This window comes from Lissotriton helveticus, chromosome 5_1 (assembly GCF_964261635.1).
Source record: "Lissotriton helveticus chromosome 5_1, aLisHel1.1, whole genome shotgun sequence".
Lineage (NCBI taxonomy): Eukaryota > Metazoa > Chordata > Amphibia > Caudata > Salamandridae > Lissotriton > Lissotriton helveticus.
Window position 1 is genome coordinate 460617643 of NC_136065.1, and position 25218 is coordinate 460642860.

Genomic DNA, 25218 nt, shown 5'->3' on the forward strand with positions numbered 1-25218 from the left:
TTTCCTACCATTCTTTCCACCCTCTGCCTGACCATGAATCCAATAGGAGATTGGAGTTCATTAATAACTCCTTTGTTCAGCTCTTGCACCAACACCAACTCGTAATGAACACAACTAACTGTTGGGTGTGTGGTCTTATGCCTCACACAACGGATGAAGGTATCCCTTATCTGGTCCTGCCATTCAGTCGCAATGGTTCTGTATGGGCATATAGGACAATGTTCATATATGCACACGAGATCTACCCCCTACGTTCTGTAACAGACAATCCTAGAAAAAGTGCTCTAGTCAAGGGTATAGTCGACATGATTAAGGAAGGTATTTCTTATGAGACTATCCCTAGAGATGAGACACTAGTCTACAAAGGATGGAACATGACTGGATATGGAGCTACTCTGAGTGAGAAACAGCAAGCTAAGAGATCGTCCCCGATTTGGATTGTACCCCATCAGGGTCATGTGTGTCTGCAAGGTAATGGCACGAATCCTAGGGCTCAGTTAGGGAAGAGTGTCTGTACTGAAACGTATGTGTTTGGATCTCAGACTTCCCCTTCGTTTTTAGCAGCTAAGGGTACCTATTTCATCTGCCACGATAGAGCCTATACATGGTTGCCCCCTGACTTTTCGGGCTCCTGTTTTGTTTCCTTCCTGTTGCCTCCCACCTACACAGCAGCGGCAGACTACCACAGGACAAGGATAGTTAGAGGTGTCTTGAGTGAAGAGGAAACTGCAGGTCAAGAATTTGGGGACTTTGCAAAGGGTTTTCTGCCGTTCTGGGGATCCATGGCTAACAGCAGAAACATAAGGCAATTAACAAGGGTAGTTGAGTCCACCGTGATTGAAACTGCTGGTGCCCTTAGTAACTTGACTGCTGAGCTCCAGTCGGATCGACTTATGACCCTTCAGAACAGGGTCGCGTTAGATGTCTTACTTGCAGACCGAGGTGGGGTATGCAGATTGATCCAATCGAGTTGCTGCGTTTTCATCCCAGATAACGCTCCAACAGTGTACCAGGCCATCTCCAAACTACATAAGATTTCCGAATCTATTCATGTGGATAAAGGAGATTGGTCGTTAATGGGATGGTTCTGGGAACTGATATCCGCCTGGGGATGGAAAATTCTGATGGTCATTGGGATGGTCTTAGCCATTCTTTTCCTGTTCTGTCTATGCGTGCAGTGTACTCCTGCAATATGTGGCCTTTGTGTCACATCATGTGTAAGGAAACCTGTATCAAGAGACGAACTAAGTACTAGAATGATGTTGCAGCAACATCTCAATGACTTTAGGAATATAGATCTGGACTCAGATTAGCATGAGAACAGATTAATTGCCTATGTAAGGGCAAAAGGAGGGTTTGTGGTTCTGAAACTTCTGGACTCGTGTAATTATTCTGGACTCGAGAATTAAACTTCGTCGAAACATGACGAATTCGGTATAAAAAAACCGAGAATGACGAGCACACCATGTACAAATATTTTCAGCATATTCGAGTGACGATTTCACCTCGAAATCGTCATTTGCGTTCTGAACCCTTGGCTTCCATTTATGTGTTGCCCTTTACATAGGCCTTAATCCAGCTGAATTCAATTCCACAAGGACACATACTCCTTAATCGACTTTCCTATGACCTGTGCAAGTTGGAACCATTGCCCCAGGCCGAACTCGTTAGGTCAGTTCCCCTCCCAGTGGCCGAGCAAGATAGCATCAAGGCTCAACAAGCCATAAAACCATTTCAGCGCGCACACCTGCCGTATCTTGCTCACATCTGTCTCTACTCTTTTGCTTCACTTACTTTATGGTGGGGAGGTGCCTGTTTTATTGGGGGTCCACCGATATCTGATGAAATGTTGGGCCTTGCCGGGTGATTTGTTATGGGCAGCACGACGTGAAATATGTACATGTCATCATGACTCTGCTTTTTCTTTGTAACCAATAACTGTAAATGACATACTACAAATTCGAAGAATGTTTGCCTGAAGCTGAATATTCTGTATAAAGAGAGAAGCCTGACTTTGTAAATTCGAGCAGTCTCCTGAGAATATACTTCCCCGTGTGTTGTACTTCTAGGACACCTGTTACCTTGGTTGCAGCCAATAAAATCGATCCTTGACTTCACCTAGAAGACTGAGTTTCTGTGGTCTAAATCAGGAAGAACTCGAGGTCTCTGGGTGTACCCTGACACCGCTGGGTTACCGGTGCTGTGCCGGTTCATAAAAACCCAGTACCTCACCAGTGGGTATTTGAAGGATCCTGTTGGGGAGATTGAGAAGCAAAACTTGTACGAGGATGTACTGTTGGTTCATGATCTAAAGGTCTGTCCCCAGATGAGCTGGAGGACAGGCAGAAGGCGTGAGATGTAGCTAGAGATGATCTAATGCAGCATCAGGAGAATCTATAGTTGGAGCTGGCCAGACTCAAAACAGAAGAGAAATAGATGGTCTTGGATCAGGAGCCGAATTTAAAAGAGCTGGATTTAGAAGCCATACAGAAAAGGGGGTGGTGATGAACAGAGTGTCTGAATTAAGCAGACCACTCTTACCCAGTCCAAAGATCAGGGCTTGATCCATCACCGTTCTTTATCTCACTGCCCCATCCCAGCTCAGAACCTGGCTATATGCAAATTAGTCTGTCCCTGGCCCAGTGCATCATGGGAACAGGGCAGACCAAACTACCAAGCCAATTCTTCACCAGAAAGGAGACAAGCTACCGGGGACCGGTTTCTGGCATTTCAGCCTCTTCGGCCCGGCTTGCTTGAATCCTGATGGAGCAGTGAGAAAGGGACTCATGTCTGAGTATACCCTGCCACACCTATAGTGGCCAAAAACGATACAGAAAAGGGGGTGGTGATGAACAGAGTGTCTGAATTAAGCAGACCACTCTTACCCAGTCCAAAGATCAGGGCTTGATCCATCACCGTTCTTTATCTCACTGCCCCATCCCAGCTCAGAACCTGGCTATATGCAAATTAGTCTGTCCCTGGCCCAGTGCATCATGGGAACAGGGCAGACCAAACTACCAAGCCAATTCTTCACCAGAAAGGAGACAAGCTACCGGGGACCGGTTTCTGGCATTTCAGCCTCTTCGGCCCGGCTTGCTTGAATCCTGATGGAGCAGTGAGAAAGGGACTCATGTCTGAGTATACCCTGCCACACCTATAGTGGCCAAAAACGATACAGAAAAGGGGGTGGTGATGAACAGAGTGTCTGAATTAAGCAGACCACTCTTACCCAGTCCAAAGATCAGGGCTTGATCCATCACCGTTCTTTATCTCACTGCCCCATCCCAGCTCAGAACCTGGCTATATGCAAATTAGTCTGTCCCTGGCCCAGTGCATCATGGGAACAGGGCAGACCAAACTACCAAGCCAATTCTTCACCAGAAAGGAGACAAGCTACCGGGGACCGGTTTCTGGCATTTCAGCCTCTTCGGCCCGGCTTGCTTGAATCCTGATGGAGCAGTGAGAAAGGGACTCATGTCTGAGTATACCCTGCCACACCTATAGTGGCCAAAAACGATACAGAAAAGGGGGTGGTGATGAACAGAGTGTCTGAATTAAGCAGACCACTCTTACCCAGTCCAAAGATCAGGGCTCTGCTCTCTTAATTCAGAGACTCTGTCCATCACCACCCCTTGTTGTAAATAATTTTGTCCACCCTAAGCGTGGAAGGGTATACTCAGATGTGAGTCCCTTGCTCATTGCACCATCAGGATTCAAGCAAGCCGGGCCGAAGACGCCTGAAATGGCAGAAACCGGTCCCCGGAAGCTTGTTTCCTTCCCAGTGTAAGAATTGGCTTTTGTAGTCTGGTCTGCCCTGTTCCCATGATGCACTGGGCCAGGGACAGACTAATTTGCATACAGCCAGGTTCTGAAACTGGGATGGTGCAATGAGCTAAAAAACGGTGTTGGATCTAGCCCTGATCTCTTGACTGGGTGAGAGTACTCTGCTTAATTCAGAGACTCTGTCCATCACCACCCCTTGTTGTAAATAATTTTGTCCACCCTAAGCGTGGAAGGGTATACTCAGATGTGAGTCCCTTGCTCATTGCACCATCAGGATTCAAGCAAGCCGGGCCGAAGACGCCTGAAATGGCAGAAACCGGTCCCCGGAAGCTTGTTTCCTTCCCAGTGTAAGAATTGGCTTTTGTAGTCTGGTCTGCCCTGTTCCCATGATGCACTGGGCCAGGGACAGACTAATTTGCATACAGCCAGGTTCTGAAACTGGGATGGTGCAATGAGCTAAAAAACGGTGTTGGATCTAGCCCTGATCTCTTGACTGGGTGAGAGTACTCTGCTTAATTCAGAGACTCTGTCCATCACCACCCCTTGTTGTAAATAATTTTGTCCACCCTAAGCGTGGAAGGGTATACTCAGATGTGAGTCCCTTGCTCATTGCACCATCAGGATTCAAGCAAGCCGGGCCGAAGACGCCTGAAATGGCAGAAACCGGTCCCCGGAAGCTTGTTTCCTTCCCAGTGTAAGAATTGGCTTTTGTAGTCTGGTCTGCCCTGTTCCCATGATGCACTGGGCCAGGGACAGACTAATTTGCATACAGCCAGGTTCTGAAACTGGGATGGTGCAATGAGCTAAAAAACGGTGTTGGATCTAGCCCTGATCTCTTGACTGGGTGAGAGTACTCTGCTTAATTCAGAGACTCTGTCCATCACCACCCCTTGTTGTAAAGGATTTAGAAGCCAAGCAGGTTGAGTCGAGCACAGATGGTGGTAGCGTTAATTCAGTCCAGTTGGAGCAAAAGTGCACAACCCTAACAGCTTGACACAGGATTACAGCAAGGATAATCAGCGATCTGTGGCTTACGGGTTATGAGACAGTCTTACACATGCACCGGTTCTCTGAGAAACATTGGAAGGTGGGTGTGTCGAAGCATTTTGCAGATCGTTGGGGTCACCAGAGGTACTTACCTACACATAGATGAAAGAAGCCCTAGTCAAACGATATGTCTTTAATCCTGATAAGTACAGGTTAAGGAAGAGTAAGAAACTTGAGTTTATTTAGGGATATAGGTCCACAAGGACCTGCCAGTTGTGACGTTCGAAAACTATGGCAAAGCGGTGCAGAAACTCAGAGGCAATCGACCATTGGATAAGGTTGCCTCTTTCACTTGGTGGGCATAAAGCCATAATAAAAATGGTGGTGTTGCCCAGTTTTCCATTTTTATTTCCAAACATTCCTATTCCATTGCTTTGTGTGTTGTTCAATAACTGGAGGGCTCTTACTGTTTGCCTGGCCTGGATGGGAAAGCAGCAGTGGGTCCGCTGAGACATGTGGACCCTCCTTTAGGACATGGGAGGGTTAAATGCTCCAGATCTGGAGGCATGCTTCATGGCAGCACATTGTATGTACCCACACACTATTGGCTGGATAGCCCGAAGGACCTGCCGCATTTGTGGCTACAGTGTCGTAACCCCTCTCCCTAATCGCTGCTTATTGCACTTGAAAAATCTTAACAGGGTGCATTATACGTGAGCTCATCTATTCCGGTACAGTTAACTCGATGGCTCTCGCAGCTTTCGATTCAGTTCGGAGGAGGCGGGTTTTGCCCATTCAGCTTGGTTTTGCCAGAGGGTGCAGCAGCTTTGGGGGTCAGATGTGGTAGAGCTTAAGGAGATTACTGGTGAACATACTGAGTTGACTCAATCCTGTGTTGGCTCTACTGGGATATGATAGACACAACCCGAAATCATCCAGGCGGCTCATGTCCTTTGGACTATTACTGGCAAGGCGTACCATAGCACGGCGCTGGACTAGGGGGCCACTCCCAATGCTTAAGGACTGGCATGCGGATATGGTACACTGTTATACACAATCTGATAACTACTGCAAGGTGATGCCTGTCTGCAGTCACCCGACAGTCGTATGGGGGCCTTATCAGGCATTCATGATTTGATCTAGTGGTGACTGCAGTATGAGAGGAAGCTTCACCTGGCTCACAGCCAGATTCTTAATGTGTGTAGATGAATGTTACACCCTCTCAGTGTGCCCCTTCTACCCTGGGTTAAGGGGTCCTCAGTGGCACTGGAGGTTTAGGACTGCGTCAAATGCTTCAATAAGCTGAATAACAGGAAATATCTCCAATCTGTAGGTCAGGGAGAGGCAATCGTGTGGAACATTTTGGAAAAAAGTCTGTACCGTCTGTATTGCCAAGCTACTTTCTTGCATTTTTGTAACCCTGACAATATGTCTGTTGTTCAGTCATCTATACTGTATGTGACTATTTAGTCTGGACCATGCCTGTGAATTACGTATAATCATAATACTCTGTATGGTCGATTTAAAATTAGTCAAGAGTACCAGAGACTCGCTGCCAAAGGAACTATTAAGAGAAATGTCTGCTGTGCCTCCTCTTCTAACACTAGACTTTTTCCCCAGAGAGTTTTGCAATATTTTTCTCGGTTCCATTTGGATGATTTGTCAATACTGCAACATGGAGACAATGAATAAACTGATAACAAAACAGGTGACACACTGACAGAGGGACTTGGACAACAGACGTGTATGACAAGGCAGAGAGAGCACACACCTACACTAGGAGAAGAAACTAATGGACACCATTCAGGGGTGTGGAATTTATAATGCCCAATACCAAGGACATTGTTTGGGGTCAAGGACAACATGTTTTCATGTGTATTTTGTCTTCGGACAAGAAGGGCCAGCCCCCTGCAGCACACAACCTTCGGCTGCAAGTTTACAGTACCACATTATAGATGCAGTGAAGGCAATTTTGTTTTCCTATGTTAATACTGTTCAAACTTGTATTTATAGTTCATTAATGGAAAGCTTTTATTATTAGGGTGAGCAGGGTGAGCATCCCAAGGAACTGTTGTAAGCTCGGACTGCACTGCTGACAGTGGTTCCAGTATAAACATTTATATACACATTTTCAAAGTTTACCAGTATGAGACTTTGTATAATGCTCCCAGAATGCTCGAAATTGATGCAAATACTTGCAGGATCTTGACAGCAAGATGGAGGATTCTTTGCTTTCAAAATAAAATGTTCACAAAAAAATGCAACTAGGAAAAAAAATCCAGTTTGTTAAGCTACTGTACAATTTTAGGTACCATGTCTTTGCAGCATAATTTATAAAATGGCTTGATGCATACTAGTATTTCCCAAAAATATTTCTAATGGGAAAAAAATGTGTAACCAGTTTCAAAAAGATTATGGAAAACAAAAATAAACAAGTACTGACAGTCAGAAGGGCTGAAATTGGTGGTCAGCCTTTTGGTTTTGTCAATGCGTGTCTTTTTTGGCAGGGTTTTTGTAAAACCTTATTGGTGAAGGAGCTGCCATGCCCTCTACATTGTAACGAGCATTGGCAAAAAGCAAAAAATAATGTTGGGTCTCAAAAAGCACACATTGCCACATTAGTTCCTGGCATTGCACAAAACTTTGTGTGCCAATATGCTCCTTGTGAAAGAGCAGAATGCGGTCACTCAAAGTGAAGCCAGACTATAGCGGGAGAAACAGAATTTCAATAAACACAAACGGTCTTGGTTAACCCCTTCGCTGGAAGGCCTTCCCCCTCCCGTGCTTTGGCTATTTGGGGTAGTTCGCGCTTAGGCCCCTGTAACTTTTTGACCACATAAGGTATGCATGCCAAATTTGCATCGTTTTCTTCCAACATCATGGGGATTCTAAAGGTACCATTTTGAAAAATGGGGAAAAAAGTGCTGCAAACGAAAGAGTCTGGTTTATCCCTGCAAATGGTATCAACAAAGGGTTTGTGGGGCTGAAATCGCAATTTTCTCAGCTTGCAGGGACTGACAGACTTTCGTCAAAAACCCAACATTTTTTTTTACACAGTTTTGGCATTTTACTGGGACATAACCTATTTTTGCTATTTTTATGCGCTTTCAACCTTCTTCCAGTGAACGGTGGAAATGGGTATAAAAGCAATAATGGATCCAGGAAAGCTATACATTTTAGAAAAGTAGACACAATTCTGAAGTCAGCAAGGGGTATGGTATTTGTGTAAACCCTTCAAGGTTTCTATATAGAAGCGAACAGTTGAATATAGGAAAAATTGAAAAAGAGTTGAAAAAAACAGCGATTTGTGCCAACGTTTTCAGCTGTAACTTCTTCTAAATATGACAAGTGTTTGAAAGCAATTCACAGTTACATCCGCTGGACCTTTCTGGTTGTGGGGCTATATAGGACTTGTCGGTTTACCAAGAACCCGAGGAACCCAGAGCCAATAACTGAGCAGAGTATTGCAATATTTTTTTTATTATGTACCAGGTATACAGTAATTAATTTGGGAAAATATATATAGTGAAAAATTGGGATGAAAGACACCTATGTATTTCTGAAATTGGAACAAAATATAGAGTTTAGAAACAGTAGCTATTTGCACATTTCCGAAATTGTGAGTACCCATACTTGAATGAGAATTATAGGACATTTTTCAAAGTGACTTTTTTTTCTTTTTTTACACATTGTCTTTCATTTGAAAGGCAGAAATGCATTGAAAATCAATTGGAAATAACAGTTGCTCTACAATTCTGTGTTACCCTATGTCTCCCGATAAAAATGGTAACTCACTTGTGCGGATAGGCCTAGTACCTGCGACAGGAAATGGCTCAAAATGCAACGTGGACACACTTCATTTTTACGGGGAAAACTGACCCTTTTTTTGCAAAGTGTCTAGCTGTAGATTTTGAACCTTAGATCTGCCGACACAAAGGGAAACCTTGCAGACCTATACATTTTTGAAAACTAGACACCCAGGGGAAACCAGGATGGAGGTAGTATTTTGCCTTCTTTCTTTGGGGGTAGGGTGGGGACATTGGGATGCCCATTCTGGGCAGCAACCAGCCCTACGTGTATAAATAATAAATAAAACATAGGGCCCCCGGTTTTCTGTTTAAACAGATTTTTACATATAAATACAGACGGAAAACAATTTTTCTGTTGTCTGTATTTATATGTTAAAACGTCAAAATACTAGAAAATGTTGCTGCGCTGCCGTGATCGAAGCCAGAGATATTTCCCCATGTCCCCTTCCTTCTGCTGTAAATTCTGTCCTGGGCGCGCACACACACAACCGCACCGAATACTTCACAGGTCTTTTGAAAGACCATTTACTAGTTAACGAGGCTTTATTGTTCTTTCACCTCGTACCATAGCCTCCCCCAACGCCTCTGACGCCTTCTGTCACAGGCCCCATACAGTTAATCAGCTCTGCCCACTGATGCCTTTAGCCCACCCGCCCCCGCCCAGACATATGCCTGCACATTTTTTTCTTTCACCTCGTACCGTAGCCTCCCCTAACGCCCCTGACACCTGCTGTCACAGGCCCCATAGAGTTAATCAGCTCTGCCCACTGATGCCTTTAAAAGAGACACCCGCCCCCCGAGACAGATGGCTGTACGTTTCATCTCCGATCGATTACTAACTAGCCCGGTTTAGAAATTTTCATAATCTGGCCACTGTATTGTCTGTTTTATTTTCAAACACACAACCCTTGCAGCATCCCCTAGTTGTGTGCGTGCTTACTTGTGAATATTTCATTAGCTTGTTTTGATTCATTAGTTTTTTTCTTTACTACTTCTTCTTCATAGTTTAGGTCATCAGCCAACTAACACTATGGTGTAAACTGCTTCGTTATCATTCTGTATAAATACAGTATATTGATAAAGACAAATGCAATGTACTCCTAAGTGCAGAAGCAAAGAGACAGCTTCTGCGTCCACCAAGTGAAAGCATTAGACGGTTTGTTTAACCCTTCAGCTGCGTGAAAGTGAGAAAACTCCCTCCCTCGGTTTTGCTGCTGTTTCACTCCAAGAGAGATACCGCATGCACTTTTTAGGTTTCGCCTATTATCATTCGCTTGCGAATGTAATAGGCGAACATTCAAGGGCTCGATCGACTAGTCAAACCACTGCGGTTTCCACTGCGATTTCTTCACAGTGCACGTGAGCGGATCACGTTACCACACAAGCACGCGCACCTCAGGCCGGCATTTCTCCTCCCCTAATTACCGGCCGGCACATCAAAGGCTGCTGCTCTCCATGCGTCTTGTCACCCGCCTCCGCAATGCCGAGAAAACACAAAAGCTTCAAAGCGGAGTTTAAAACCCTCTACATTCACACGCACCTCAGGCCGGCATTTCTCCTCCCCTAATTACCGGCCGGCACATCAAAGGCTGCTGCTCTCCATGCGTCTTGTTTACATTTTGTTTTCTTCGGCCTCTTTTCCTGTCCCCCCCTCCCATTTCATTCTCTGTGGATCTCTTCTGGTGCGCTATCTTTTGCTCCAGGTCTCTTCATTTCTCTTTCTCTTTACGTCTAAGTTTCACTTCCTCACTGTTTTCCTTTCTATCGTGCTCTCTCTTTCCTGCTCGCTCACCTCCTCTGGTTCTCGCATTGCCTTCCTTTTTCACTCCGCTTAGTCTTCTGCATTTCTCTCATCCGTGTTTCCATTCTCTCTTTCTCACACTTGTATGGTCTTTCCATCTCTTCCAGTTTCTCTACCTGCTCACTTCGTCAGTCTTGCTTTCCTTCTCTCTCTCCAGTCTCACACTGCTTGCTTCGCCTTTCCCCAGCCCCTCGCCCCCCGCATGTCCTTTTTTGCTGTCATTCACTCCTTCCCTTTTGTCGTACACCCCCCCCTCCCCACACCTCGCTCTCTCTCTCTCGTCACCACTTTCCCGTTTTGTCTGTATACTCCGCCCCGTCTCAGTCCTCTTCCCCCTCTCCCTCCCCTGTCCTTCTCTCCCATCCGCACCCTCCGTAGGCCCTCTTCAGTCACTATGAATTATGCATACTTTGTTGTAAAAAGAAAACAACTGCTGTATGCCCGCCATCCTGCCAGGCTGATTTGCGGGCAGCAACAAGACAAGGCGGTAGGAGTGACATTAGCCAGCCACCGCAGGAACCCGGGGCCATCTTTCAGTAAACACCTCATTGCGTTAATGTGCCTGCTTCTGAGACCTGTGTGTAACTTGCAAGTCACAACAAGCACTGGCGTTGCCAATAGGTTTCGCATTTGGAAAGTTGGAGCTATTGGTTTTGTAAATTAAATTTTATATTTATATATTGTAATTGACAATGCCAATAACGATATATAAATATAAAATGTCATTTACAAAACCAATAGCTCCAACTTTCCAAATGCGAAACCTATTGGCAACGCCAGTGCTTGTTATTTAAACTGAACGGTGCGCTGTATGTGTTTAGAGGTGCACCGAGTAGAAACGTATATTTTTATTCATAAAAATAGCTTGTGTGCATTCTTGTTAAAATATGTTCGCTTACACCCTCGATTAACGAAAGCCCTGCTCTTCAAACCACTTTGAGAATGAAGAGTCTCTGAATGGAGCGGCAAGGCCCGAGGCGCCAAAACCCAAGAATTGTGGGATAGCATTGAATGGCGCGGTACTCTACCCTAAAGTGTTTTTATAGCAGAATTGAGAAACACAGGTACTCTCCTTTTCAAATTACTCAGCACCAGACCATTTAAAGCACTGCTAAAGCCACAACAAATCGCTAATTTAAGTGAGCGCATGTGTGCATTGTCAATTTAAATAAATGTGGAAAAATACTAGCTGTAGCGTCGTCTTTTGCTTGTGGCAAAAATAAATGTGAATAAATACAGAAAAAAAGCCAAAAAATAAATATGGATAAATGCAGACGGAAATGGCAGAAAAATAAATACCATAAAACCGGGAGCCCTAATAAAAAATAAAAACCCCTGGTGCTTAGTGGTCTATCTGACAACACCCTCCTCCTCCGCCCCCCGGGTCAGATATGGGGCTATTGCCCCAATCCGGAGGTGTGTGGGGGGCGTAACATCTTGTTTTCTTTGGGGGGGGTAGGGTTGGGGCATTTGCATGCCCATTCTGGGCAGCACCCACCTCTTGCCTATGAAAAAAAATCCCTGGCGTCTAGGGTGGGTGCAGATTGGTAGCTAAGCCCCCATATACCCCCCAAAAGGAGCAGAAAGACTGTTTGACCTACATTATATGGTTAGCAAAAGGCCCTTGCCCAAGGGGCCGCTCCCCCTTCCCTGGTGGATAGTGGGTGGATCCCTCTTTGGGGATTGCCATCCTTGGGTGATCCCCAAAAGAGGAAGGAAGGAAGGGTACCATTGGAAAGGGGAGATTCTCCCCTTTCCAATGATACCTCTCCCAAGTGTTTCGGTGCTCAGGGGCTGAGATAGCCCCACAAGCACCAAAACAATGAAACAAACTAAGTTTCACTCTCATTTTCATTGCAATGACGTTTGCGCGCGATCCGCATTGCAATGAAAATGCAAATTGGCCTCGAGAGGTTGGGGAAGCTCTTCCCCAAGCTCCCGAGGCCAAAAAAAAAGGGAAATCCCTCTGCTGTCTGCAGCAAAGGGATTTACTGTCCCTGTTCTCATGAAGGAATGGGTCCATCATGAGCACAGGTGCTCATGACAGAACTATTCTGTCATGAGTACCCAAAGGGTTTTTGCCAGACCTAATTACAGGGCAAATTATTCATTTTCAAAAGTGCACCCATGATATAGGCCCTTGTTTTAGTGAAGGTTTAAGGCTTTCATGAATTTACAGATGTAGGTCAACAAATCGTAGTCCGAGAAAATATTTGTGAACTGCATATGTAGATTTGCTCATGCGAAAATCTGTTGGGTTTGCAAGGTCAATTTTCCTCCAACCACTTTTTTTTCCAACCCTGGAAGACGTTTTATGTCTGCCATTGTCAGGAGACAATTTCCAATCTTTCTCCGTATGGAAAAAGATTAGATAAGTGCTGGTGAAAACCCTTAAAACATGCAAGTTAGTAGGTTTGCACAGACTCAAAAGGCCATTCCAATCCTGGAACTATTGCTTAACACTACCTTAGCCCCAGTATGTAGATCTGCAGAAAGGGGGCAACATAAGGGAATTGCTAGTATTCAAACCCTACTATGGTGTGAGAACTGGCATAATCAGAGAGGCTATACCCGAGCTCTTATATAATAAGATTGCTGCCATGATTTGTCACTACACTACATGGCATGAAAGGGACAAGTGGATTTTGTTACGCGACAAGTAAATGTATGAAGCAACCTGCCCCATGGACAAGTAGATATTTTATTAAATTCAACACCTCTGCCATTACAGGGACTATATAGAGACACAGAGAGTAACAGGTCCTGGAGCACATCTACCATATAAGTGGGAATCACATTTACGATTATAGAATAAAGTGAATCCAGATACACACATGAAACATACTGACACCAGTATGGGATGGCACAGACAGTTAGACCAGTACACCATGTCTGAGAAAACAGATATTAGGAAAAAGCAGTACCCTGACTAGGACAGGGGAATTCATGACACTATGACATGTAATATACTCACTCTAAGACTAAGAAGACCCACACACTGGAGCAGGAAGAAATAAACACCAAATCAGTGATCACACAGACTAGAAGCTGAGAATTCTGATTTGAGGCAAGAACACAATGGCAACAGCAGAATCGAGCAGAAAAGACTAACGCTTCAACTGGGGCAGCGGAAACCCATTTTGAAGACACTGAGATCTGAATCGACTGTGGGTCAAGAAATATACTAGCACAGAGTGACACAAAACTAACACTGGAAAAGCAAGTGCACGGACTTTGAAATAGAGAGGCATCAACATACATGCTTGCCTGGAGGGCTTGGACAAGCAGAGAGAGACTATAAGAAACTGGCATCTACTACGACACTAACCCTCAGACGGTTGTGGGAGGAAGCAAACCCGATGGGCCTCACCTTTGCCCACTCCCCAGCGTATCTTGCCACAGCATCACGAGGTCCCTCTGGGAGGTACTACACCAACACAAGGACAGGGTACATACTAACAATAGGACAGGACAAAAAAAAAATGGAAAAGGCGAACACACTAAATTGTAATTGTTATTTATAAAGTGCATTATCACCATCAGGTCTCTAAGGGCTATAGACGAGAGTCCTGCACCTGGCACAAGGGGGGAAGCAAATTCAAATTGTGCCCCAGACTTCCGAAAAAAGGGCTGTTTTTAACTTCTTCCTGAATGGGAGAAGGGCATGTTCTTTGCGTAAATTATCCGGCAAGTTGTTCCAAATTTGGGGGGATGGAGGTTGAGAAAGCTTTCCCTCCCATGGACGACAGGCAGAAACGAGGGCAGGTCAACAGGCAAGCCTCCGCGGAGTGTAACACCCGGCTAGGAGCATAGTTGACTAAATCATCTTTGATATATCTGGGGGCCTGTCCATAGATGGCTTTATGTGCGATACAGAGGCCCTTGAACCTTGTTCTTTGCCTGATAGGAAGCCAGTGAAGCTGGCATAGCAGGGGGTGGCGTGGGCTCATCTAGGCACTCTAAAGATTAGTCTGGCGGCGTCATTCATGATGACCTGTAATCTGGTCATCAGTTTTGCCGGGAGGCCGATGTACAGGGAGTTACCATAGTCCAGCCGCGACAGTATCATGGCTGATACCACCAGTCTTAGAGTAGCAAAGGTGAGGAGGGGGGCAAGTTTTCGCAGCTGTTTCAGTATGCTCGCACATGTGCCCACTACTGCCGACACCTGTTGGGTCATGGAGAGTTTGGCATCAATTTTGATGCCCAGGCTTTTTACGGCCGGGGCTGGTTCTGGGTAAGTGCCCAGCTCGTGAGGCCAGAAGCGGTCGCTCCAGGGGTTGGAGTCTGTGGTGACGGCTAAAACCTCGGTCTTGTCAGGATTCATTTTGAGGGAGTTGGCAGTCATCCAGTAAACAGTAATTTTTAAGATGTTTTGAACTCTTGTGTGGGCGATCGGGAGCGGTCTATCTGGATTATTATTTGAGTATCATCACCATAGTTATAAATCCGGCACTCCATGCGGTTCAGTGCGGCTATCAGGGGCTTAAGGTAGATATTGAAAAGGAGGGGTGACAGCGCAGAGTCCTGTGGTACCCCGCATGAAAGTAGGCATGGATCGGACATGCGGTCAGACAGTTGTACTCTCTGCGAGCGCCCCTTAAGAAAGGACGTGAGCCACGCAAAGGCCGTGCCCTGGATGCCAAGTTCCAAAATCCGCGACAATAGGTGGTCATGATTGACCATATCGGATGCCGCAGATAGGTCTATCAGCAACAGGGCACATGGCTTTTTCTTGTCAGCCCACAATCGTAGTTCATCCAGCACAGACAACATGATCAATTCTGTGCAATGGTGGGCCCTAAACCCTGCCAGATTGAATTGTAGGAGGTATTTATCCTCTAGATGGTGAGATAGGGAGCTTAGAACCTGCTGTTCCAGCACCTTTGCTTGGAATGGGAGCTGGGAGATAGGCCTGAAGATTTTTTGAATCTTCGTATCTGCCCCAGGTTTTTTCTGGAGCGGGATGACACGGGCCTCCTTGAAATTAGTGGGGACTTGCCCTGCTTCCAGGGAGTGATTAAGAAGCTAGAGAACTTAGCTTCCTATCCCAGGAAGTACCACCTTGAAGATCCTTGGTGGACAGGGATTGGCCCGTGACCCCGACTTCACCAGCCCCATGAGGAGAGACAGAGAATCCTGGGTTAGCATAGGGAAGGCGGTGAGAGGTTTCTCAAACATAGGGAGCGGGAGGGCTGGTATTAAAGGGCAAGGGAGCATCGGCGAGCGATGAATTTCCAGCAGGAGAACCTTCACTTTCATTATGAAGAAGGGCTGGAACTTATTTCAGTCCTCCTGGCAAAAGGAGTGCTTCAGTTCCTTCTCTTGTCTCAGCTCTTTCAGGATTCGGAAGGTCTCTTTTTGTGTGTTTTCACGGGCCACAATCTTGGCTTCGTAGAATTCTGCCTTCCTTGTCAGGATTGCTTTCTTATATACAGTAAACATTGAGAGGTATTCTGCCCTGGCCTTTGGGTCGTACGTTTTCCACCAGGCTCTCTCGCACTGGCGGAGGATTGGTTTCATGTTTCTTAAAACATCATTGAACCAGGGGGCACCTTTACCTTTGTCCCTTATTCTCTCCCTTCGTGTCATGACGCTTCTATTTTTATAGCTTATTCCTTTAATACGTAGAAGCGTTTCACTTTAGTATATTAGATTACATCACAAGACTGTGGGCCATTTACCAGAAGAAATAGTTTCGAAACAAGAACTTTCAAATGTTCACGAATCCCTGAGTGAGTGAACTTGATTAGCGAACCAAGAGACAAGTACCATGTTCGGGAGTGAGCGAAAGAGTCATGGGGACACAAAGGAGGTACCAAACGCGTACACACAAGGATGGGAGGTCACAGAGGTGTAAGGGCCGTGGGATGCAGAGTAGTAAAGAAGGTATGTAGAAATAGAAGGAGCACTGGGTATATTCAGGAGAGGGAGGACGGTGGTTAACAGGCGAATATATTTCTCAGAGGAGCAATACAGAGGCACCAAAGAAGAAGTGCATTCTGGCAAAGGTGTTCTTTCTCCTCGAGAACCACATGTCCCTCAAGCCCTCTTACGCACATGTGGGCGCCCTACAGTTTGTGATATAAGACGTCATCAGCTAGGGCACACTCACTGACTTTACCTCAGAGCTTTATGTCTGCAGCTCAGTCCCGGGAAGGCTCTCAGTAGAGTCCCGATGCTGCCAGAGAGCAGGGCGACCATCACAACACTGTTTATGCCATCTATGCAGCTTGCTATTTGCACACTGCATATAGTGCATTGGGATTAAAAATTGGCCCGGGGAACGCTACAAAAAAGTGACCCACATTTGCATATTGCCGTTCCGCAAAACACTGCTTCGGCGAAGTTTTATAGACACCTGGAAACAAGTGAGGCCACTTCTGCTCAGGCCCCCTGCTGCCCCTCAGTATGAACACATTAATTGGCCGGTCAGCAAGAGAAAGGGAGTGACACCTCTGCCTGTTGATAAAAGGCAGGTAATGGATGCTCATCTGCCTCCAGAAAGGCCAATCAGGGCCCCACTGGGCCGCTGGCGACATCTGAACACACCAAACACAGCCCAAATTGGCAACCCCAGGCTGCCAAAAGAGCAGCCCACAGCTGGAACTTTGATACCAGCCCCTCCGCCATTGCCCGAGTGCCCGCCTTACCAATCCATCCCTGCCATTAACAGGGTGTTGCGAGTGCTCAAGCGCTGTGTATTCGCAGGAATGTTCTGGATGTCAGCAATTGAATGTATAATAACAGCTACAGAAAAGAGGATGCAAAAGGCACATTTTCAAGCAGTGCAGAGGAATCTGGCCAGCATACGTTTGTGGAGTTGCTTTCTCGGAGAGCTGCCACTAGCCGAACTATGAAATGATACGTTGAAATGTATATTAAATATTTGAATTAATTATCTACACCATTTAGGTCTCATCTCATGAGGCAGATAAAATGAAGGCATCTGTTCCGGCAGGATGTGGTGACAATGGATTGGAAAACAATACTGGAGTAACAAACATATACGCGCAAAACAGATTAAATAAATAAAACGCTTAAAGTAGCCTACTCTTTAAACAAACTGGGATGGTAAAGAAGGGTGTGGGGCGATGCAGCAAGACCGATAAGTGCTGGGTGGGAGCAAAAAGAAAGCGTCTTCTGCAAAACAGGTCAAATAAATCAATGAAATCCTAAATCACAGCCAGAGCAGCAAAGCAGCAAAAGCAGGCAGCAACACGGAGACGTAGTAGGTGGGTGGGAAAAGAAGACACGCGAATGCCACGAGCAAAACAGTTAAAGCAAATATATTTTTTTAATATATATCTCAGTGCGAATATAAACATACCAAATAGAACAACGGGTAGGAGGTGGGGGGGGAGAGGGTGGAGACTGTGCCGCACAAGGAGATTAACTGAATTGCGATGAGCCCCAACACAAACTGGAAATGCAGCAACGGAAAGGAGGTGTAGGGGCAGCAAAAGAAAAAGGAGTGCTCCCAAACAAACTAACTGGCAAGAAGTGAAATGATCCATGTGGCACGGTCCGTCTCAAGGGTGGGAACACAGTAGCCAAAAGGCTGGATAAATGTAAAGCATTTACCAAAGGAAGTTTGAAAGGCAGACCAAAGAACAAATAAAAAGCGATGAATGTGGTGAAAGCCCACAGAAGTAGATACAGCATATCGAGAGACTGCGCATGTACGCTTACTAGGCTCGACCTAAAAATAAGCAGCAATTGGTCAGAAGACATAGCCTGACATTTTACCTCTCTTTGAATCACCGGCAAGTGTGACAAAAATAAACACTGAATTTAAAGGCATCTTAATGTATTGCTCGGATTTTCCCGACCTACCAAAACTCGGCTAGATGAGACTGCCTTTTGAGAAACACTGGTCTAGAGTCTGAGATCCCTACCAGAGCTGTATGCGACAAAGCTTGTCGGCCCAGCACGGGATGGAATACCCTGGTCTAATCAGAAGGACATGCCGCTGTCCGTAAACGTCGCATAGAAGGGAGCAGGGATGAGGTATGTGCTTCTTACCAGCCTAAAATGCCATTTTGAATTGGAGAACAGATGAATGAGACTGACAGGATACCAGTTATCTGGATGGAGTTTTTTTTATTACTACTATTATTTGACATTTGCATTGTGCGTGGAGTGGCACGGTCTGATATCACAGGACTATGGGTTGTTCAGGGATAACTGGCACGTTTATGAGGTGGACCATTGTAAGCTGGTGGTTCACTAGGATTGTGGGCATGTGTGAACGGCCAGTAGTGTTAGTAGTAAATAGTACCACTTTACAGAACTACTTGAAAGATAAATAGCAGGTTTGCTCTTGTGAAAATTATATGGTTTTGGCATTTTGCAAACACCTGAAGAGCTGGTGATACAATTCTATGACTGAGAAATGGTGCTCGCAATAGCAGTATTTGACAAGAGAGAAAGGCCTTCACTGTGAAAAGGGAGAGGTAGCTGCTCTCCCTCTCTCGAGATACCAAGCAGCTCAAAGTCTCAGTGAACACGTTGCTGCTAGAAAAAGAAAAAGGTAGGCACTCCTTGCCCGCGGACTTAAAAGACAGCCACAAGCAAACAAGGAGCGGTTGTGGCTCCACAGATCTTTGACAAAAAGCAAAAGAATTTTAAAGCGCCACAGTACCTACCAGTACAGTTTCAGGGGCATGAACGCAGAAGTGATTGATTTAAACTCTGCAACTTTATGAAACAATCTCTCATATCCCTAGCAGTTAACAGACCACCAGGCTGAAAACACTGAAGATATGTGAACCTTGCTGTTGAACTGCCAGCTGTAGAAGACCAGGATTCTTCCAGTTATTAAGGAACAGGATGAATGGTTTCAACTGAGACAAAGTTCACCCAGACTGAATGCAGTCTATTCTACGATGGGCAGACTCTTGCACCGCTTAAACACCCCAGAGCTGAGAAAGGCACCAGCTCAGAAACACCAGAAGCCGGGTTCACTCTTAGTTGCGAGTGACGAGCGGCTGGAGGTGGTCTCTTCAGAGGACCCTGTACTTGTCCCCTATGCCTATGTCATAGATGTACACTTGGACAATCACCATTCTTCCATAAAGGCCACAGCTGGGATCTGCCACTTTACTGTAATGGAGAACACAAGTCATGATTTTATAAGGAGTTCCTAGTTCAGAGCAATATATTGTTCTTTTAGTCTTCAACAGTTCATTTCACACAGTTAACTAGCATGTTACACTTGGCATGGGACAATTGATCTACAGGTCACCCAACACCTGAACATAATCACAATACCCTGAAACAAAAGACCATCCAGATCCTGTAACCAAACATCTATACACACCTCGCTGAAACCTTATACTGATCTCCTCAAGAGACTATCCTTGCATTTCGATCTTCTGACAGAATGAGGCCGTTTCTGCACTCCCAGAGCGGTCATATTAAAGTGCCCTTACCACATAGGTAACCTGCCTTTAGAACGAATTACACTGTCAGTAAGCTGCAACATCACTGAGCCCCCTGGCATGTCAGAAGTGGAAACCTCATTCAACTAGAGGCACCAAGCAAGAGAAGATTGCAGAGTAGCTCCACACCTCCAGCCAGCTAACCATTACTTTGACTGGTGTGGGAGGACCCCTGAGCAGCAGCAGCAATATTGACTCCCCTCAGTGAGAGTTTGCAAACCAACTTGTGAGTACATCTACCCGAGGCTCTAGTCGCTAGTCATTCATTCATTCATTTAAACTTTATTTGGTTATTAGATAAAAACAACCATAAAAGTACTGTTAATACATTACATTTCAGAATATTCGTAAAAACAATATTAATAAGGACAACAAATAAAATATGTTCATCATATTTTATTAGGTGTTTGATTTTCGAGATCTAAAAACATTTTTAAAATACAGAGAGAGAGATGCAACAGTTTGTTATCTAATCTATGAATTGCTAAAAAAGCAGGGCGACACTGATTAAATTCCATGATCTTCAATATGGGCACAATCCATCTTCTCCTAGGGATTGTGTAAAATCTACAAAAAAAGAGGATATGAATGTCTGACTGCTCAGACGAATCATCACAAGGGCACTTAATAAGTTGTTTTGACCAATTGTTCATATTGGGGAAACTGAGGGATCTGAATAACAAATTTAACCTAAAATGCGTTAATAAAAACCTTTCAAAGTCACTAATTTTTAATCTGATGTACGGTTGCATTTGGTCTGAGATCATTATTAATTGATGCGCGACCACAGTTTTTTTTACATTTCTATACTGGTTCTGCGCTCTCCCAGATACCTCATGCATATACCCTTAAGGACTTTTCTGGAGACATCGCTCAAACGTGCGGGATCATCATAATATTCCAGATGGCCTATGTTTGAGAAAAACGTAATTACTTAGCCATCCCACCTTACCACGCTAGTCACTTCAGTGACTACTGGACCCCTATTCACATATCACGGTTAACACATGACACATGTTTCCCCGACGAATCAACACTCATGTACCGCTTTCCCAGGTCTACTCCCAGAGTTGCTTTGCTGGTCTTTCTCTGCTCCCTGCCATGCCAGCTGGCAACTTTCTCCTCAATCAAGCATGACTGATGCACTGGTAGGGCTGGCTACTTTTTGTTAATCTGATGTTAGCAGATGCTAATCTTTGGACAATTTCACAAGACTGCAGCCGTCTGCCACTGTTTTTTCGTTTTTTCTTTACAGAGCTGCAGGAAAATTGCAGTGCCAGCACACACAGATCCAGCAGTGAGAATTGGTGGATTTTGCCTACTACTTTCTTTGCTTGAATGTTCCAACCGCCCTTATGCCCTGAAGCAGGAGACTCACAACCTAGCAGTAACACCTTCAGCAAACAGCTGAACAAGCTACACTGCAAGGGGCAGACTGGTTGGGTGGTAAGAGGAGGGGAAAACATCATCAACACTTCACTTTTCTGAACAAACATGGATATCAGATACAGTAATTGGGAGTGGTAGAGTGACCATGAAATTTACATTGGGCACACAGTTGGGCCACAATGAGGCAAAGTGCAAAGCACACTGGGATATCAGGTAGACACACACAAACTTCATTGTTTCAACAGAAACAGATAGCTATATAAACAACGCCTTATTCACGTCAAAGAGTTGAAAAAGCTGCGATATTTCATAATAACTAGGATACCCACAAACACCAATAATGGGACAGTGAAAAGAGCATTAGTGGAGCAAACTGTTGCTGGAGCAGGCAGGCATGATTTGGTTGAAGGAATACACTAAGAAAGACAAGCAATCAATAACACTCAAACAAATAATGCTTACAAAAGGAAAGAGAATACAGTAAAGACACTGAGGCGTTGTCTACAATGAGAACAGGGAGCATTCATGATGGGAAATTTACAACGAGGAAAACCAGTGAAATACAATTAAACTAATATACTCTGAATTAGGACAAGGAAACACATACACCGGGGTAGGGACACACAACACTGGACATCGACACGCAAGATTTGTCAATAAAGCATCACTGGGGCAAATAATATACTAATAATGTGACAAGAGACCTAACATTGGACACCGACACATACTAGAGTTGCCAGTACAGCAACAGAGGGGCAATGATATACTGATACCAGGATCAGGGGTACACTAACACAGAGACTAGGATAACAGGCATGCAGTTAACATTGGGACCGGACACAGGGATACACTTACACGTGATCAGGGAACAAATGGACAATGGCACATAGAAGAGGGGATATGCCTACACTGGGAGAAGAAGCACTTGGTTTTATGTACAGGGAATACACAGACACACAGAAAGCAAAAGGTCCAGGAGTACACCCATCATAGAACAGGAGGCACATACTTTGCATCAGAGAATGAGCAAGGACCTGACAAATCAGTGAGAACACAACAGATAATACCGAATAGAAGCTGAGGATTTTGATTTGAGGCAAAAACACTACAGCAATAAGACAATGGAGCAGAGAACACCAATATATTAACTAGGAGACATGATACCCCTTTCCAAGCAAGACATGCATCAACTGTGAGCCAGGGAACACACCACAACAGACTGGAAAGGAACCAACTCTAGAACACGCAATGCACTAATAATGAAATAGGGACGGGACAGAAGGAAGCAGACATCCAAATAGTGCTCAACACTCGAGTGGCTGTTGGTAGTAGGATGCAAGACCAGACTGGCCTCCCCTTCCCCCCTCCCACAACGGACCCTGCATAGTGTCACCAGGTCACTGGCAGGATAAGGAAAAGATCTAGACTATGACAGAGAACACATTGACAACAGGAACGTGGGTGTCCGTCTCGGGGACAGAGAGAGACAAAAAACGGAGGAAAAGGGCACACAATGAGACCATGTTACAAGCTGGGTAGATCAGGAAATACGTAAAAACCAGCTCAAGGAATACGCACACAGTCTTGGGCTCACAAAAAGCGCCAGCAATGCGTTGGGCCAGTGACTACACTGACACTGCCCCAGAGCAAGGAAACATGCTGGCACCAGGCTATGGAATACAGAGGCACCAGGCCACAAAATCCTACAGCGCCAAGAAATCATTAGTTGTGCAAATGCTGCACTACTCAAAAGTTGTATAATTACATAACAATGCACCATCTCCTATACTACCACAACCTGTCATAAGTGCAAATACATTCACTGAAGCACAGTCATCCCAGCATGAATACTAAAACACACAATGCACCCTGGTTTACTCACGCATGCATCCTCAATGAAATACTGGGTTGCTATCATAAAATGGCCAGCTTCATCGTTGCCTCAGCAGTCTTTCTATGAAGTATTTCCTTTATCCCAAGGGCTGCTCTGTTCCGGAGCCGACAGACATACATCCCACACATCTGCCTGTATCCTGCACACCAAAGAAATACTTCCAGTCATAATCCACTACACTTAACAGTGTCAGATGAAAGCAGTGCTCAGACCACAGTAGCTCTTCAAACTAAGCAGGAAAATAGGAGATATAAAAACTTCACACACCACATTAAAGAAGACACACCACCTCACCAACAATCCACAAATACCCTTGCTGAACCATTTCCAATACCCCACTTGCGGGGCATGGCCATGAAAGTCCTCAGCCTGTTGCCATAAGCATGAAATTTGCCTCTTTCCAGATTAGTGGCTCTTCCCACTTTTCTCTGTGAAAGCAACGGATCTAAGCCTAGAAGGCAGGCTAAGCCACACTAAGCAGTTTGGATCAGTTTACCTGTGGAGTGGGAGCCATAGTTATTCCTGAGGCTGAATTCCGGCCGGACAATAGCGCAGGAAAAACGTGGAGGCTCCTGGCAGGTAAAACAGACTAGTAAAGTCAGTGCTGTGATCAGCCAGCATTGAAGACGACGCCGACAGAACCAGGAACCACTGGAGCCCAAGCTCGAATCTGCCACTTCATCTGATGAGGTAGAAGCCACTCGGTCATACAGAAGTCACATGAGGGTTTGTCAGGGACAGCAGAATCCTGCTATCTCAGACCTTAAGAGTACTCGCTGTGTGCAGAGTATGCGTGCCAGGACTGCTCAGATAAGAGACCCAGTTGTGCAAGCAAGGATTTACCTAGGCCCGCAATCGATCAAGGGTATGAAAGTTCAAGTGTGCGCCCTACCACTGCAGAAAAGCCGTTTACAAACAAACAACTGGCTTCCATCAGTGGCGAGAACTATGGGATCTACTTTACTGCTCAGAGGTGGAATAAAAACAAAATGATGGACGGAATCCCTGCATTAATCCTCAACACAGTTAATTACTCTGGATTGCATTCCATATTTTTGCTCAGGAACAATCAAATGCAAACCAGTTCGAAATATGTCTAGAATTACATGTGTTCTGTTTCTGGGTGATTTGACCTAGCAATTCAGGAAAGGGCATCTTATGTGGAACGAACAACACTTATATGTCATTGTTCTGATCCTGTAATGAACACACAACCTGAGAAACAAACTGAAAAGCTCCCTGATTAAGTCATTGCCTGTAGCTCAGGCAGACTCAAATATTTGTATCCATCATTTTTGTGCTGTCTAACTTAAAAACATCACAAGTGGCTCAACAGCAGGAAAGTCCTTCGAAGCAATCCATTTTCCAGTAGAGTGTTACTTCTTAGTTTCTTTCATGACTTTCACGCCTAAATTGCATGGCTCGGATACACACATTTGTATGTCTGTAGTTTTAATTTCCATCAAATTTGCGTTACCTCTACAGTTTCTGAAATGTGTATGTCTTTTGAAAGAGCATGAGACATCTTTCAAAACCCTCAAAATGTTGAGGGTGGTGGAGAAGGTTACACTATAGCCAAGACCGCTGTAATTATGCGGCAGAGGAGGCAAATTATATGGTAGGGATGAGTAAATTATGCAGCAAGAAAAGGCAAAGTATGCAGCACATTTTGGGATAGTATTACTTCATTATTTATCATTTTAGACTTGCAGCAGATGGAGGATTATGTGGCAAATTTACAAACAAGCGAAAATCGCCGCAGCAGCACCATTTCATAATTCCAGTAGCCCCGACTATAGCCAATTGCACTACATCTGAAAACTCTTTCTGTACCTACTCCCAGCCATTCAAACTTGGTTTGAAAATGTACCTCCAGCAGTTGCACGCACGACACGGACTGTCTAGTTCTTAATGAATTGTACAAACCTCAATCTCATGTCCTCAATAATGAGACCTTTCAACCTTTAGCTTTCTTTTCTCACCAAACACTTTGCATTTAGTAATTATTATAGACTGTGTTGTGACGAGAATATATTCAGGAGTTGTTTGTAAGGTATCAGGAATTTCGTTCAATAAATCTTTACTTCACACTGGACTGGAAAGAGCGCCTAT

General features: G+C 45.0%; 1 protein-coding gene across 8 annotated transcripts in view; it reads right to left on the reverse strand.

Moving 5' to 3' along the window:
- Window positions 1-25218, reverse strand: part of SAMD8 (sterile alpha motif domain containing 8) — a 167832-nt gene that overhangs the window by 106350 nt on the left and 36264 nt on the right. The window contains exon 1 of one of the 8 annotated variants that reach the window (XM_078642722.1): window positions 23603-23813. The exons of 5 other annotated variants lie outside the window; for them this stretch is intronic. In XM_078642722.1, the coding sequence (XP_078498848.1) occupies window positions 23603-23620 (18 nt within the window). In that variant the 5' untranslated portion in view covers window positions 23621-23813. Of the gene's footprint in view, window positions 1-23602; window positions 23814-25218 lie in introns of those variants that run through there. 2 more of the 8 variants (XM_078642723.1, XM_078642727.1) reach the window with 2 other exon arrangements.